General features: G+C 40.9%; 1 protein-coding gene and 1 pseudogene across 3 annotated transcripts in view; both read right to left on the bottom strand.

Annotated features, from left to right (window-relative positions):
- Positions 1-16,970, bottom strand: part of ZNF541 (zinc finger protein 541) — a 46,562-nt gene that overhangs the window by 2,636 nt on the left and 26,956 nt on the right. For all 3 annotated transcript variants that reach the window (XM_077847070.1, XM_077847062.1, XM_077847078.1), the window contains exons 10-14: positions 11,336-11,399; positions 10,568-10,710; positions 10,071-10,174; positions 8,797-8,872; positions 7,971-8,059 (exon numbers count right to left, since the gene is read on the bottom strand). In XM_077847070.1, coding sequence (XP_077703196.1) covers positions 7,971-8,059; positions 8,797-8,872; positions 10,071-10,174; positions 10,568-10,710; positions 11,336-11,399 — 476 coding nt within the window. The remainder of the gene's footprint in view (positions 1-7,970; positions 8,060-8,796; positions 8,873-10,070; positions 10,175-10,567; positions 10,711-11,335; positions 11,400-16,970) is intronic.
- Positions 1,344-3,501, bottom strand: LOC144292422 (mitochondrial import receptor subunit TOM6 homolog pseudogene; annotated as a pseudogene).

The following is a 16,970-nucleotide window of genomic DNA, read 5'->3' as shown; positions in this document are numbered from 1 at the left end:
CAGAGTTCCCCTCAAGGATTCAGCAAAGTCCGTGTGAAGAGACAACCCAATGCCAGGCAAAGACCAATCCAAAAGGATCAGAGGGAAAGGCGCCTGTGGCTCACAGGGGCCAGGAATGGTGTCTGTCTCCACCGGGGTGTGTGTGTGTGTGTGTGTGTGTGTGTGTGTGTGGAAAGCCTCATAATTCATGGGGTACTGGTAGAGCAATGAGAACGGTTTTGCTTCAGAAATGAAAAATAATTAGCCCTAGACAAAAAGCTGTTCTGGTACCATCTTCAAAAACCTAAAAGCAATACCCTAAAGGAACACGTTGTTTTCAAATAACTGCATGCCAGAAAAAAGTTCAAGAATACTTATAAGGTGCAAAAATATACAGCAAACAACAAGCTAAAATTCACAATGCCTAGAATCCAGTGAAAAATCACCAGGCATGCAAAGAAGCAGGAAAATATGACATATAATGGGGAGAAAAATCAAACTGTCAAAATTAACTCGGAACACACACAGATGTTAGAATCAGCAGGGAAAAATGTTAAGTTTATTATATCTGCATAATATATGATCAAAAAGTTAAATAGAGACATGGAATATATGAAAGAGACCAAAAGAGAACTTTAGGGACAAAACCTATAATGTCTGAAATGAAAACTGCAGAACATGGGATTAATGACAGGTTGGGCACCACAGAAGGTAAGATGAGTGAACTTGAAGACACAACAATAGAAACCATTAGAAACCATCCAAAATGAAACAGAGGAAAATCAAGAGAAATGAAAAAGAGCACCAGTGAGCCATGGGGCAAGTGCAGGAAGGCATGTGCATGTGTGCATGCACACACATCAGTGGGATCCTCAATCAACACCAACCACAAGAAAAAAAAATGAAGAAAACCATGTTGAAGCACATCATAATAAAACTGCTCAAAACCAGTGATAAAGAGAAGTTCATATAAACCACCATCAAACAAACAAACAAACAAAAAACATGTTTATACAGGGACAGAGACAATGAAATCAGTCGGTTTCTTGCTGGATACAACAAAAGCAAGAAGAAAATAGAGCAACATCTTTAAATGACGTCAAGAATTAAAAAAAAAAAACCCCGTCTAACTAGAATTGTATACCTAGCAAAGATATCTTTCAAAAATGAATGCAAAATAAAAAATTTTTTAGATATTCAGAAGCTGGAAAAATCCATGACTAGCAAACTTGCACCACAAGAAGTAGTACAGGATTTGCATCTATTTCCTTCTGGAAAATGATAACAAACAGAAACATGAATCTACACAAAGGGACGCAAGCACAGTAAAAATGGTAACCACATGTGTAAATATAAGCCTTTGCACTATTAAAATCTCTCTAAACATAGTTGGGTCATTCAAACAAAAACAGTAACAAGATATTGCAGGGCTTTATAACATATGTAAAATAAAAGGCATAACAATAGTAGTATAAAGGCCAGGAGGAGAGACGGAAGTCTGCTACTCTGCAGTTTTCAGTCTGCACATGAAGTGCTATCAAGTCACTTGAAGATTTGACAGTGATAAGTTAATGATGCGCAGTATAAACCCTAACGTAACCACCAAAATAATAGTTACAGCCAATAAACCAACAAAGGATATAAAACAGAATCCTAATTTTTACTTCATTAGTCCAAAAGAGGCAGAAAAAGCAGAAAGTGGAAACAAAGAACAGATAAGATCAACAAGACACACAGCAAGGTGATGGACTTAAACCTAACCATCTCAATAATCACGTTAAATGCGAATGATAAACACCCTAATTAAAAGGCTGGATTTTTTTTTAAAGCATATAATGGAATATTACTCAACCATAAAAAAGGAATGAAATCTTGCCATTTGTGACAACATGGATGGATCTAGAGAGTATAATGCTAAGTGAAGTAAGTCGGATAAAGACAAAACCATGGAATATAAGAAACAAAAGATACAAAGGAAAAAAAATACAAACAAGAAGACAGATTCTAAAATGCAGAGAACAAATTGGTAGTTACCACATGGGATGTGGGTAGGGGATGGGAGATATAGTGAAGAGGGATCAAGAGCACTTATTTTGATGAGCTCTGAGCAATGTACAAAAGCGCTGAATTATTTTACTGTGTGCCTGAAACTAATATAACCCTGTATGTTAATGATACTTCAGTTAAAACAAGTAAAAAAGCACCATCCAACACATGATACTATAGACCACACTTTAAATATAAAAACACAAATAGATTAAAAATAAGAGGATGAAAAAAGATATACCAAGCAAACACCCATTATAAGAAAACTGGAGTAGTTGGCTATATTAATACTAGAAAAATAAATTTCAGAACAAAGAATAATACCAGGCATAAAGGAAATCACTTCATAATGATAAAAAGTTCAATTCATCAAGAGGACATAAGAATCCCAAATGTTTAGGCATCTAAATAAGAGCTTCCAAATACATGAAGCAAAACCTGATGGAACTACAGGGAAAAATACATCTACAGTTACAACCAAATATTTTATTTTATTTTACTTTATTATTTTATTTTATTTATTTTATTTTGTCTTTGTATATGTCTTTATTCCAAATATTTGTTAAAATATCATTAGGTTATTCCTCAGGACAAGAGCAAAGATCACCCCCTGCAGAAACTTAGGAACTATGTACAGAATTTTACAAAACAGAGGACAACACTTTGGCTGAAACCTGACTGCTGACCAGAGAATGGAGTTCTGAGTGGGCTCAAGAAGACGAAGCAATCGGGAAGGGAAGGTGGTCTGATTGAAGCTTCAACTTCCAAGAAGGCTAGTCTTGTGATGGTCATAAATTGGAGGTCTGGTTTTGGAAGGTTCAAGTACAGCACAGGGGGTTCCATGTGTCTATTTGGCTACACTCCCGGCTGAGGTGCCATTGGGTCAATGTCATTCAAATTCCTAGCCAGCCATACTCCCACAGCAAAAAGTCCCAAATTGAGGATCAAGTTCCCCTGGAAATCGTTCCTGTCGGCGGCGAAACGGTAGACGCCGCAGAGCCAATCTCCCACGTTGTCTGGAATTTCTGGTGCTTCATTTGGCGTGCCAGCAGCGCTCACGCCGACCCCGCTGGAAGCCATAGCAGCACCCTCACAGCCAAATATTTTAATAACCCATTCTCAATAACTGTTAGATCAAGTAGATGATAAAGGTATGGAAGACTCAAACCACATTATGAACCATCTTGAACTGGTATTTCTAGAGCTCCAACCAACAGCAGCAGAATACACCTTCTTCAAGTGTACTCAGGACATCTACTAGGATATAGACCATATTTGGGGCCATAAACAAGGATTAAAAAATTTTAAAGGGGGATCCCTGGGTGGCGCAGTGGTTTGGCGCCTGCCTTTGGCCCAGGGCGCGATCCTGGAGACCCGGGATCGAGTCCCGCGTCGGGCTCCCGGTGCATGGAGCCTGCTTCTCCCTCTGCCTGTGTCTCTGCCTCTCTCTCTCTCTCTCTGTGTGACTGTCATAAATAAATAAAAATTAAAAAAATTTTTTTAAAGGATTAGAGTTATATGAAGTATTTCTTTGACCACAGCGATGTTAAATTAAAAGTCAGTAACAGAAAAAGCCTGGAAAATCCCCAAATATCTGGAGACTAAATAACACACTTCTAAATAACTCATTGGTCAAAAAAGAAATCAAAAAGTGAAAATGTACTTCGAACTGAATAAAAGTGAAAACCCAAGATACCAAAATGTATCAAAGCAGTACTCTGAAGAAAATTTATAGCACTAAATACCTATATTAGGAAAGAAAAAAGGTCTCATATCAATGGCCTCAGCTTCCACCTTCAGAAACTAGAAAAGAAGAGCACATTAAACTCAAGGCAAGCAGAAGAAATGAAATTATAATAAACAGTAGAGCAGAAATAAATTAAATAGAAAAAAACCAACATGCCAAAAGCAGCTGTTGTTTTTTTTTTTTTTTTTAAGATTTATTTGTTTATTCATGACAGAAAGAGGCAGAGACATTGGCAGAGGGAGAAGCAGGCAGGGAGCAGGGAACCTGATGCAGGACTCGATCCCAGATTCTGGGAACCCACCCTGAGTCAAAGGCAGACACTCAACCACTGAGCCACCCAGACATCCCGCTGTTTTTTTGAGAAAATCAGTAAAACTGATGAACCTCTGGCCAGTGGTCAGAAAAAAAAGACAAATTATCAATATCAGGAATGAGAGAGGTGACATCTCTATAAGTCAAGGATTAAGGACAATATATGAGACCATTATGAACAATTTTATGTTACTGTATCAGACAACTTAGAAGAAATGAACAAATTTCTCAAAAAAAAAAAACAAAGCTCACTCAAGAAGACATGATAATGTGACTAGTCCTACATCTAAGAAATAACCTTAATCCACGCTTCAAAACCTTTCCCATAAAGAAAACTCCAGGCTGAGGTGGCTTCACCACCAAATATTTAAGGAATAAAAAAAAGCCAATTCTAAACAAATTCTTCCAAAAAATTGAGGAGAAGGGAGTATTTCCCAACTCATTTGATAAGGTCAGCATTATCCTGATATGAAAGCCAAAGGTACTACAAGGAAAGAAAGTTACAGACCAATATCCCCTCATGAACACAAATGAAAACTTCTAAACAAAGTTTTAATAAATAGAATCCAACTATATATATATATACACATATATACATATATACACATATATACATATATATATATACATATATACACATATATACATATATATATACACATATATACACATATATACATATATATACATATATACATATATATATATGAAGGATATATATATATATATATATATGAAGGATAAGACATCATGGCTTAAGTGGAGCTCATCCCAGAAATGTGAGGTCAATTTAACAATCAAAAATCAATGTAATTGGTCATTCTAAAATAAAAAATAACCATATGATAATCTCAATAGGTGCAGAAAAACCACTACCAATACAACCCCATATCTTTTACTGATACAAACTCTCAGAAACTAGCAATAAAAGGAACTTCTTCAATCTGATAAGCAACATCTACAAAGACCCCACAGCTAATGTCATACTGAAGAGGGAAAATATGGGATGGTTTCCCTCTAAGATCATAAACAAGTCCAGAATGTCCACTCTCAGCAAGGTACTGGAGGTTCTACACAGTGCAGTTAGGCAAGAAGAAATTAAAGGCCTCCAGATAGGACAGGAATAAATAAAACTGTCTTTATTTGCAGCTGATATGATTGTCTATGTAGAAAATCTAATAGAATCTACAAAAAAAGCTACAAAAACTAATACATGAGTTTAGCAAGACTGTAGAACACAAGATCAATTATTTCAATTTTGTTTCTATGTATATTAGCAAGAAACTATGGAAATCAGAATTAAAAAGAACCTTCTAGAACAGCATAAAAATTAGAAATACTTAGGAAGAAATGGATACCAAATGTGCAACACCTAAATTCTAAAACCTTCAAAACTGTGGAGAGAAATTAAAGACTTAAATAAATAGATATACTTTGTTCATTGGTCAAAAGACTAAGTACCATTAAGAGATCAATTCTCTGCAACTGACCTAGAGAATCAATGCTGTACCAAACAAAATCCTATCAAAAAAATTTTTTAAAGAAATTGACAAGCTGGGATCCCTGGGTGGCGCAGCGGTTTGGCGCCTGCCTTTGGCCCAGGGTGCGATCCTGGAGACCCAGGATAGAATCCCACGTCGGGCTCCCGGTGCATGGAGCCTGCTTCTCCCTCTGCCTGTGTCTCTGCCTCTCTCTCTCTCACTGTGTGCCTATCATAAATAAATAAAAAAATTAAAAAAAAAAAGACAAGAAATTGACAAGCTAATTCTAAAATTCACATGGAAATGCAAAGGACCTAGGATAGAAAACATTTTGAAAAAGAATAAGAAAGTTCAAGAACTAATGTTTTCTGATTTCATTACTTATTATAATACAACAGTAATAAAGACCTTAATAGTATACAAACATCAAACAAAATGGATAGTCCGGAAATAAACACATAGGTGTATGGCCAACTGATACTTGGCCAAACTATAAAGGCAGTTGGGTAGAGAAAATATAGTCTTTTCAACAAAAGGTACCAAAACGTTTAAATATGCATATACAGGGGCACCTGGGTGGCTCAATGGTTGAGTGCCTTTGGCTCAGGTCATGATCCTAGAGTGCTGGGATCAAGTCCTGCATCAGGTTCCCTGGAGGGAGCCTGCCTCTCCCTCTGCCTATGTTTCTGATTCTCTGTGTCTCATGAATAAATAAATAAAACCTTAAAAATAAATAAATAAATATACAAATGCAGAAAATGAACTCTAATCCTTACCTTGCACTATCAACCCAGAATGGGTCATTAATCTCAAAAACCAAAACCAAAAACCATAACATTTTAATAAATAAAATCTAACTATATATATATATAAAAGATAAGACATCATAAAACTAGAAGAAAACATGGGGGAAAATTCCGATGACTTTGGATTAGGCAAAGGTTTCTTAGTGATGCCATTTGAAGCATGGTCCATAAAAGAAAAATTGATAAATTGAGCTCACTCAAATTTTAAAACTTTTCCTCAAAGACACTTGAACAGAGCCTGAGAAGCCAGAGACCAGGGGCAAGCATCCGCAAAGCAGGTACTTGGATGTAGAACTTGTGTTCAGAACAAATAAAGAACTCTTGCAATTTAATAAAAACACAAATACTCCAAAAAGAAAACCCACACAGACAAAAACAAAACAAAACAAAACAAAACAAAACAAAACAAAACAAAAAAACAAAAAACAAAAACCACAGGTAAAAGATTGGGAGCAGACACCTCATCAAATGAGGCACACAGACAGCAAAGCAGCAGGTATGCTCAGCACTGTCAGTCTTTCTGGGAGTACAGAGAGGGAACCACTGTGTGCGCTCACCAGAATGGCTACAGTAAGAAGAGGGGGGGTGTTGTGATGGCATGGGCCTCCTGGAACTCTCATGCACTGCCCACCCACCCATGGGAATGTGTAGTGGCATGACCACTCTGGATAACCATTTGGCAGTTTCTTAAAAGTTAAACATAACACTTAGTGTATGATGTGCTCATTCCTCCCCTGCCTATTCACCCCAAAGAAAAATAGTATTGGTCCATGAGAGCCTTGAACGTGAAGGAGTGTTCACAGCAGCTTTATTTATAATGGCTAGTATCTGGAAACCTCCCAGATTCAATGGGTGAAGGACTAAATAAACTTCAGTACTCCAACAACGACATATACCCCAGCAATGAAAAGGGGTGAACCACTGGCACACAACAACACAGATGAATCTCAATCATGCTGAGTGTAAGGATCCAGAGAGCATAGCACATGCCCTATGATGGTTTCATTGATGAAAAACTCTGAAAAATGCAAACTAATTTACAGTGACAGAAAGTAGACAAGGTGTTGACTAGGGACAGGGTGGCAGGAAAGAGGGACTCTACAAAGGGGCAGGGGAAAGTCTTGGGGGGTGATGGGCATGTTTGTTATCTTGACAGTGGTGATGGTCCTATAGTTGTGTAAGTACACGAAAACATCAAATGTTACACTTTGATTACGTGCAGCTTTGTGTATATCAAGTTAACAAAAGAATAGAAAAATCAGCAGGATATTAAGTATATTAAGATCTGTGCAGGCAGTGTGATGACTGAAGTTCAAGAGTGAAAAGCAGAGGTTATCCATCAGGAGGAGGACTCTGGGCAGGGGGATTGAGGCCTTTCGTGGAGCATTTCTCAAGCTGAGAATAGGAGCATTCATTTATTGGAGCATTGAGCACTGCTGCATTTCTGTACTGTCTGGAGGTGTCCACAATGGCTTTCTAAAATTATGAAACGTTTACAGACAAGCAGAGCATCACCCTCAATGGGCTCCTCAGCTCTAGCTTAGCTCTGCTGTGGGAGGTGAGGCCCTGTCTACACCAGTGTGCCCACATTCACCTTACCGTCTTGTGTATCAAGTAAAAGTCCTTCTTGTGGGCACAGAACGCCTTCTTAAAAAGCCTCTTCTCCATGGGGGTCCAGATGTCTGAACCTATTAAAGAAAGAGCCGAGAGGGGGAAGGACATGGCTGAAGGGCAGAGCATCCTCCTTTTTAAAGCTGCCATCAGGGCACCTGGGTGGCTCAGAGGTTGAACGTTTGCCTTCAGCTCAGGTTGTGATCCTGGGGTCCTGGGATTGAGTCTCGAATCAGGCTCCCCGTAGGGAGACTGCTTCTCCCTCTAGGTCTCTGTCTCTCATGGATAAATAAAATCTTTAAAAAAATAAATAAGGCTGCCATCAGCAAACACAATTACATGTCAAGCAGTCTGCTGAACCCCTGACTTGCTTTATCTCATACAATCCTCACAAAACCCTTAGCAGGTAGGGGCCATGATGATTTTCACTTTATAGATGCAGCCACTGAGGCCTCCCTGAATTGAGAGGCTTGCCAAGGCTGAGGGAGGGCCCCACACTGCCTGACTCCAGGCTGGTTCAGCCCCACTTCTGAACCCTGGCCTGCCTCCACCTCTCCCTGGCCACAGGCAGCCCCTTCCTGGCTGGACAGAGCCCATGAGGGAACCACTGAAAAGGGGGATGGTGGGATACAACTAGAAGAGAACACGCCCACAGAGTCCCTGCCCCACCCCGGGAAGAACAAGCCTTTCTGGAAAAGCAGGTGAAGGCCTCCAAGAGAACTCCCAAGAGGCACAGGCAAAGTGTGCTGTTGGGATTGACTGTTGAGCTGGTGTCATGTAGGCAGAAACCACACCCACACCCTGCTCCACTCACCTGTGTAGCGGTAGTCGGCCAGTGGGTGAGTCTGTGGCTTCTGGGGTCCTCTGAGTAAGAGGGTCTCCAGGGCAATCTAGAGCAAGAGTAGTGCCAGGCTACTTACACTGGACAGGGTTGGAGGAGGGGGACGATAAAGAGTCTCGCTTTCATTCCTTTGTTCCTCCACAAAACACTCAGCACCCTCCCAAAGGCCTGCCCTTCCCTACAACTCAGCATGGGGCTGGTGCACAGAGCAGCCACTGCCTGTGAGCCACCTGTGGACACTGGGACTATAGCACTGAACACAGAGTGCAGCGGATGTAGATTCCTCCTGGCAAGGTTCTCCTGATGCAGGAAAGAGTGTGCAGATTTATTCTGCTGTGAGCCCCTCACCATCAGGGTCTGGCCTTTGGAACAGCGCTGCCTGTGCCCACTGCCTCGCTTTACTTCCTTCATAGCACTAGTCGCTGTCCAGCAATCTTCTAAAACGTATTTCCTGTTTTGACTCTTCTCAAATGTCAGCCCACAGAGAGAGGGATTTTTGTCCTGCTCACCAGAACAACCCTGTCAGGTCCAGCCATGTGGTCTGTGGGTCCCGGTGCAAAATGAAAACAGGGGCCCTTGTTCGAAACTAGTAATTTCACGGTGGAGGCAGCAGAGCATAAAGCTAAGGCTGGGACCCTCAGGCCAGCCCTGGCCCCAGTGCCACATTACCAAGTGCTCAGTAGGACCCCATGTGCGTTGGTCACTCTTCTGAACACCCACTATGTGCTGGCCGCTGCCTCTCAGCTGCAGAAAAAATATGACTGTGGCACTGACTCCTGGGGAACCCATCTCGGGTGACAGGTCTTTTCTCTCCCATTATTCAAGAATGTGAGCAGGGTCCTTGGAATAGGCAGAGGCATTTCTATTGCATTAGAGGCTTTCATACATGGGTTTTTAATTGAAGAGGGATAATAAAGCTCAATAAATAAACCCAATCAGCACAGGATCTGAGTTGGGCCTACTGGGCTCCCAGCTCCCCACTGCCCCTGAGACATCTCGGAGGAACCCTGGCACCACTGTTGTGTCAGACAGCTGATTCGCTGAGCCCGTATCTGCAGCTCACAAGACCTGCACCAATCCCAAAGCCACTGGAAGAAGGGTGATGGGCTTCCTTCATTCTTCGTGAGCCACAAACCCCCAAGCCAGTGGCACCCTCCATGCACCTGCAGCTCCCAGCCCCAGGAGAGCTGGGAGCTTCTTGAGACAGCCTCCCCACCCTACCTCATCCTGCCCCTGCTTCACTTCACCTGAACATCGCCCTGGGCTTCATGCAAGCAGTGCAGAGCAAGCTCCAGATTGGTGCCCCCTCCTGGCATCACGCTGGAGCAGGCCACGTTGCACAGCTCGGTCACTGTTGCCAGCAAGCATGTGAGAGAGGAGATACAAAGAGTCAGAGAGCTCCAGGGAGGAGATTTTCCTGACAGCACAAAGATGGGGGCTTCTTGTCACTGACTCCCCCTCACGTCTCAGCTGAAAGTGGGATGAGGGTAGAGAGAGCCAAGGAGGAAGGGCATAAATCCTGCTCCCAGCCCCTGCTCTGAGCAGCCTGGCCAGGACTGTGTGAGAAGGAAGGTGGGAGCAGGAGGCTGCAACTCAAGAGAAGCAGCACAGCACCAAGGGCTAGCCTTCCTACCCCCTCACTCCAGGGCACTGCTTCTTGGCCAAGGGGAGAACTGGGAGGAAAAAGCCTCAGATAGGGGCTTGCGGCAGGGCCCTGGGGAATTTGGCCCCAAGTCTCAGCCACCTCTGTCCTGTGTTTCTGGGTTGGTTGTCACATCTCCCCATGGCTTCCAGACCAAAGAAGCTACATGCTCATCCATTCCAGCCAGCGATCTCTCCTGAAGCTCTGGGATCTCAGCTTGAAACCGGCTTCCTATGTTGATGTGTCTGAAACGAGGCCACACACACACAGACATGCGAGACATACACATGTGACTAAGACAGGAGATAAAACAGGGATGTGTGGTGGTGTGCCCTGCTCTTGGGCCCCAGCCCCGCTCTGTGCCATCTGTCAGATATGTGAAGTGTCCATCATCCCTGATAGATATGTACAGGCATTCCAGAAACCTCTCAAGGGATGCTTCCTTCGTTCCCCTGATTCTCCTTATTGCCACATCTCTGGCCTCAGGTGTCTCTTTGGGTCTAGGACAGGGAAGGTATATGCTGATAGCTGGCATGCTTCTACATCCACAGCCATATCTATCCAGCCACATTCCACAGACACTAAAATGTCTTGCACTGTAACATCACCAATTCTACCTAGAACCCCAAGGTCCTGGGCATTCTGTTTCCCTGGTCCCAGCTATGGTATGTCTGAACAGAAAGAACAATGGAGGAACTTCCCACATACACCCACAGAAATGCACTTCTCTCTTAGGAAGGCTCCATAGTTAGATCTGATCCTCTATGATAAAGGGGCCATTGGGAAAAACTGACACTGGCCACAAGGAGGGCAAAAGCACCCCTACTTTGGAAGGATCCACTCTCAGGTGCTAAGTCTGTTCCAACTCACGGTTCAATGCTGATCTTGGTGTCATCCTTTACCATGCAAATGCCAAAAGAGCCATCCACTTGATCTAGGAAACACATAACAAAAAAAAGTCTCAAGAAGATTGATAAGAAGTGTTCTGGGGGCCCATTCTGCCTGACTTTGCAGAGCAGCTAAAAGCAGCCTCTCTTAAAGCTGAGTGGTAGGGAAATTAAAAAAAAAATTAAATTAAAAGTAGAACTATCACATGATTCAGCAATCCCGTTTCTGGGAATTTGTCCAAAAAAACTTGAAATCAGTATCTTCAAAGAGATACCTGCACTCCCATGTTTACTTGGCACTATTCACAACAGCCAAGTGGAAACAATCTATTTGTCCACTTACAGGAGAGTGGGTAAGGAAAACCTGGTATTTACATCTAATGGAATACTAGGTAGCCTTTTTTCATTTTTTCTTAAAAAGAAACCTTCATTATTCAACAGCATGAATAAACCTTGCGGACATTATGCCAAGTGAAACAAGCCAGTACAGAGAAGAAAATACTGTATGACCCCACTTGTATAAGTATCTAGAATAGTCAAATTCAGGGGCTTGTGGTGGCTCAGTTGGTTGAGCATCCAACTCTTGGTTTCGACTTGGGTCATGATCTTGGGTTCTGGGATTGAGCACCACATTGGGCTCTGCACAATCTCCTGCTGGAGATTCTCTCCCTCTCCTTCTCTCTCAGCCCCTTCTCACACATGCATGCTTGCTCACTGCCTCTCTCTCAAAATAAATAAATAAAAATAAAAAAATAGTCCAATTCACATAATCAAAAGTGGAATGGTGGATGCCAGGGGCTGGGGGAGTGAGAAGTGGGTATTCACTAATCAATGAGCATAAAGTATCAGTTAAGACAGACGAATAAGCTCTAGAGCTCTGCTCTATAGCACAGTAGCTATAATTAACAATGTACTGTATACCTTCTCATTTAAGGGGGCAACTGTTCTTATCATGAGAAACATCATAGCATATTAACTGTTCTTATCATGAGAAAACATTTTTTGAAAAGATTTATTGGGGCGGGGGCACAGGGAGGGGCAGTCAGAGAGGGAGAGAGTAGCCTAAGCAGACTCTTGTGCTAAGCATGGAGCTCAATGTTGGGCCTGGTATCATGACCCTGATATCATGACCTGAGCTGAAACCAAGAGGTGGTCACTCAACCAACTGCACTACCTGGGTGCCCTGATAAAACACAATTTTAAGAAAGATTGCATGAAAGGGGGAGTGGACTTCTAAAAAGCAGAGTAAGGAACTCAGCAGGATGACTAACTGATAAAAATTATTTTTAAAAACAGCAACTTAAAGTCTCTGGAAGTTGTCCTAAAGGCATACAGTATTTTGGGAAATACTCATTTAAGAAAATGACCAAATATTGGTAAGAACAGTGAGAGTCTGTGGCATCTGCCCATCCCTTACCCACCCAATCCCCAGCTCTCTTTAACAGAAGCTCTACCTGGAGTGCCCAGCTCTAGGCAGGTGCAACTAAGGAGAGAGGCTTCCTCTCCCTGCAGCATCAGTGCTTAAAGAATTAAAGGGAGGTATGATGAAGATTTCTTATCAGAGAGAGAATACCATTAGGAGACAGAAGAGTTTAAAAAAGAACCAAATGGAAATTCTGGGGCTAAAAAGGTATATTAACCGGGGTGCCTGGATGGCTCAGTCAGTTAAGCATCTGACTCTTGATTTCATCTTAGGTTATAATCTCAGGGTCATGAGATAGAGCCCCACATGGGGCTCCTGTGCTCAGTGGGGAGTCTGCTTCAGCTTCTCTCTCTCCCCCTCTCCCTCTGCTCCACTCCCCCACCAAAAGAAATAAATCATTTTTTTAAAAGTACAATAACCAAGATGAGGCTCAACAGTAGATTTGAACTGGCATGAGAAATAATCAGCAAATCTGAAGACAGATCAATGGAGATTATGTAATCAGAAGAACAGAGTGAAAAAAAGTGGAGAAAGATGGAGTGAGCCTCAGAGAAATATGGGACATCATTAAATACAATGAAATACTTGTAAGGAGAGTACCAGAAAAAGAGAAGAAAGGGAAAAAAAAACATGTAAGATATCATGGCATTGATACAACAGCTGAAATCTTCCCAAATTTGGTAAAACAAACAAACAAAAAAACCCACCTATATATACATCCAGGAAACTCTATAAACTCCAAATAAAACAAACACAAAAAGCTTTACATCTAGACACATAGTAGGCAAAATGCTGAAAGCAAAAGATAAAGATCTTGAAAGTAAAAAGAGAAAAACTTGTTACATTCAAGAGCACCTGAGTAAGATTAACAGCTGACTTATCAGAACAGAGGTCAGAAGGCAGAAGGATAACATATTCAAATTGCTGAAAGTAAAAAAACTGTCCATCAGTAATCATATCCAGTAAATTACTTTTCAAAAATAAAGGTAAAATAAAATCATTCTCAAATAAAAAATGGTATTTGTTGCTATTACACCTGTCTTTTTTTAACATTTTTTTCTAAATTTTTATTTATTTATGTTAGGCACACAGTGAGAGAGAGAGGCAGAGACACAGGCAGAGGGAGAAGCAGGCTCCATGCAGGAAGCCCGACGTGGAATTCGATCCCGGGTCTCCAGGATCGCGCCCTGGGCCAAAGGCAGGCGCTAAACCGCTGCGCCACCCAGGGATCCCCTATTACATCTGTCTTATAAGAAACAGGAAACGTGGAGGGGTGCCTGAGTGGCTGAGTCATGATCAGCTCAGGTCATGATCTCAGGGTTGTGGGATCGAGCCCTGGGTCAGGCTCTGTGTTCAGCAGGGAGTCTGCTGAAATCCCCCCTCCCCCATGTTCTCGATCTCTCTAAAATAAATAGATAAATCTTTTTAAAAAAGAAATAAAGGTAGAATATTATTCAGTCACAAAAAGGAATGGGATACTGACATACTGTAACACAGGTGAAGCCTGAAACCTCATGCCAAGTGAAAGGAGACAGTGGGCAAAAAACCGCATACTGTAGGATTCCATATATATGGAAATGTCCAGATTAGCCAAATCTAGAGACAGAGAGACTACTAGTGGTTACTCAGGGCTGGGGGTGGGGGTCAGGGACAGGAGTGGCTGCTAATAAGTGTGGGGCTTCTTTAGGGGGTGATGACGATGTCTGAAAATTAATGGTAGCAAGAGTTGCACAGTTCTGTGAATGTAATAAAAACCACTGTAATACATACTTTAAAGGGATGGATTTTATGTAAATTGTATCTCCATAATGATAACAAACACCGGGGATCGGGCATCCCAGGTGGCTCAGTGATTTAGCACCGCCTTCCACCCAGGGAGTGATCCTGGAGACCCAGGATCGAGTCTCGCATCAGGCTCCCTGCATGGAGCCTGTTTGTCCCTCTGCCTACGTCTCTGCCTTTCTCTGTGTCTCTCATCAATAAATAAATTAAATTAAAAAAAAAAAAACAAAACGGGGATTCCTGGGTGGCTCAGCATTGTATCCAAGATCCTGGAGTCCCGGATTGAGTCCTGCATCAAGCTCCCTGCATGGAGCCTACTTCTTCCTCTGCCTGTGTCTCTGCCTCTCTGTGTCTCTCGTGAATAGATAAATGGAATCTTTAAAAAAAATGGTAACAAAACCCCAAAAAAGTTTAGACTGAAAGCAAATGACACCAGATAGTGACGTGAATCAAAACAAAACAAAACAAAACAAAACAAAAGATGCTGGTAAAGATGATTATAAAAGTATAATCACTTATTTCTTCTCTTAATTGACTCAGAAAGCAATTGCACAAAACAATATGTATTGTGGGCCTATAAAATATAGAAATACACTATAGGTGACAATAATATCATAAAGGAGCTACACTAAAGAAATAATACCCCAGACGATAACTTGAATCCACTGGAATAAATGAAGTTATCAGTAACAGTAAATAAGAAGGGTAATACAACAAACTCTATAAATAATACCTGTTTTCCTTTAATATTTTTTCATATAGCTTAAAATTATATAAGTTAATAATTACAATAACGTATTTCTGAGTTTCTCAAATATATGTCTATGTATGTACATATATAACATATTGCTATATATATATATATATATATATATATATATATAACAGTAATAGCAAAAAAAGGCTAGAAGAAATAGAACTCGGTAGCAATGTTTCTGTATTTTATTAATACACAACTGAACACACCATGATAAATTAAGACATGTTTAAGTCCTAGAGCAACTCTTAAGAAATGACTAAAAAAAGTGAAACATTAGAGGAACGGAGGTGTTATATAGGAAAATATTCACTTAATATAAAGGAAAGCAGAAAAAGAGGAACATATATATAAAAAGCAAAATGAAAGATGTAAATCCAGCTGTATCAATGTAATATTAAAAGAGAATGAGCCTGGTGGCTCAGTGGTTTAGGGCCGCCTTCAGTCCAGGGCCTGGTCCTGGAGACCTGGGATCGAGTCTTACGTCAGGCTCCCTGCTTGGAGCCTGCTTCTCCCTCTGCCTGTCTCTGTGTCTCTCATGAATAAATAAATTAAATTAAAAAAAAAAAAAACGGGGATCCCACCCTCTGTGTTTCTCATGAATAAATAAATAAATAAATAAAATATTTTAAAAATAAAATAAAAGAATGCTTAGGGGCACCTGGGTGACTCAGCTGGTTAAGTGTCTGCCTTCGGCTCAGGTCACAAGGTCCTGGGACCGAGCCCCATGTCAGGCTCCTTGCTCAGGCCTCTCCCTCTGTCCCTCCCATTTGTGCTTGCTCATTCTCTTAAACAAATAAAATCTTAAAAAAAAAAAAAAGAAATCAGAAAATACTTTGAGATAAATGAAAATAAGAACACAACATACTGAAACTTATGAATGTGGCTAAAGCAGTGCTCTGAGAAAAATTTATAACTACAAATGATAGTATTAAAAAAGAAGAAAAATCTCAAATCATTTATGGTCAATTGAGTTTCCACAGGGAGCCAAGCCAATTCAAGAGGAAAGGAATAGTATTTTCAATAAATGGTGCTGGAACAGCTGATATCCATATGCAAAAGAGTGAATCTGGACTCCTGCCTTACACAATATATAAAAGTTAAAATGGATCAGACACAAATTTAAGACTGAAAATGATACAACTCTTACAAGGAAACACAGAAGTAAATCTTCGTGAGCTTTGGTCAGGCAAAAACCTTGGATACAATGCTGAAAGCACAAGTGACAAAAAATAAACTGGACTTCATCAAAATTAAAAACTTTAGTCCTGCAAACAAGACCACAAATAAAATGAAAAGATGATGCCGAAAACGGGAGAGAATCTGCAAACTGTATATCTGATAAAGGACTTAATTCCAGAATATATGAGAAAGTTTACAACTGAATAATAAAAAGACAACAACCCTATTCAAAAAATAGGCAAAGGATCTGAAAAGATTACAAATGGACAGTAAGCATGCAGGAAGATGCTCAATCTCAACAGCTATCAGGGAAATGTAGCTCAAAGATTGGTTATATAAGAAAAAAAGATCACAAGTGTTGACAAGGATGTGAAGAAACTGGAACTTTCATACAACGCTGGTGGGAATTTAAAATGGTCCAGTCATTTTGGAAAATGGTCTGATAGCTCCTTAAATGGCTAAATATAGAGTTAC

Source organism: Canis aureus, chromosome 1 (genome assembly GCF_053574225.1).
Source record: "Canis aureus isolate CA01 chromosome 1, VMU_Caureus_v.1.0, whole genome shotgun sequence".
NCBI lineage: Eukaryota > Metazoa > Chordata > Mammalia > Carnivora > Canidae > Canis > Canis aureus.
The sequence above is the reverse complement of the archived record's forward strand: the minus strand, read 5'-3'. Positions and strand labels throughout refer to the sequence as shown.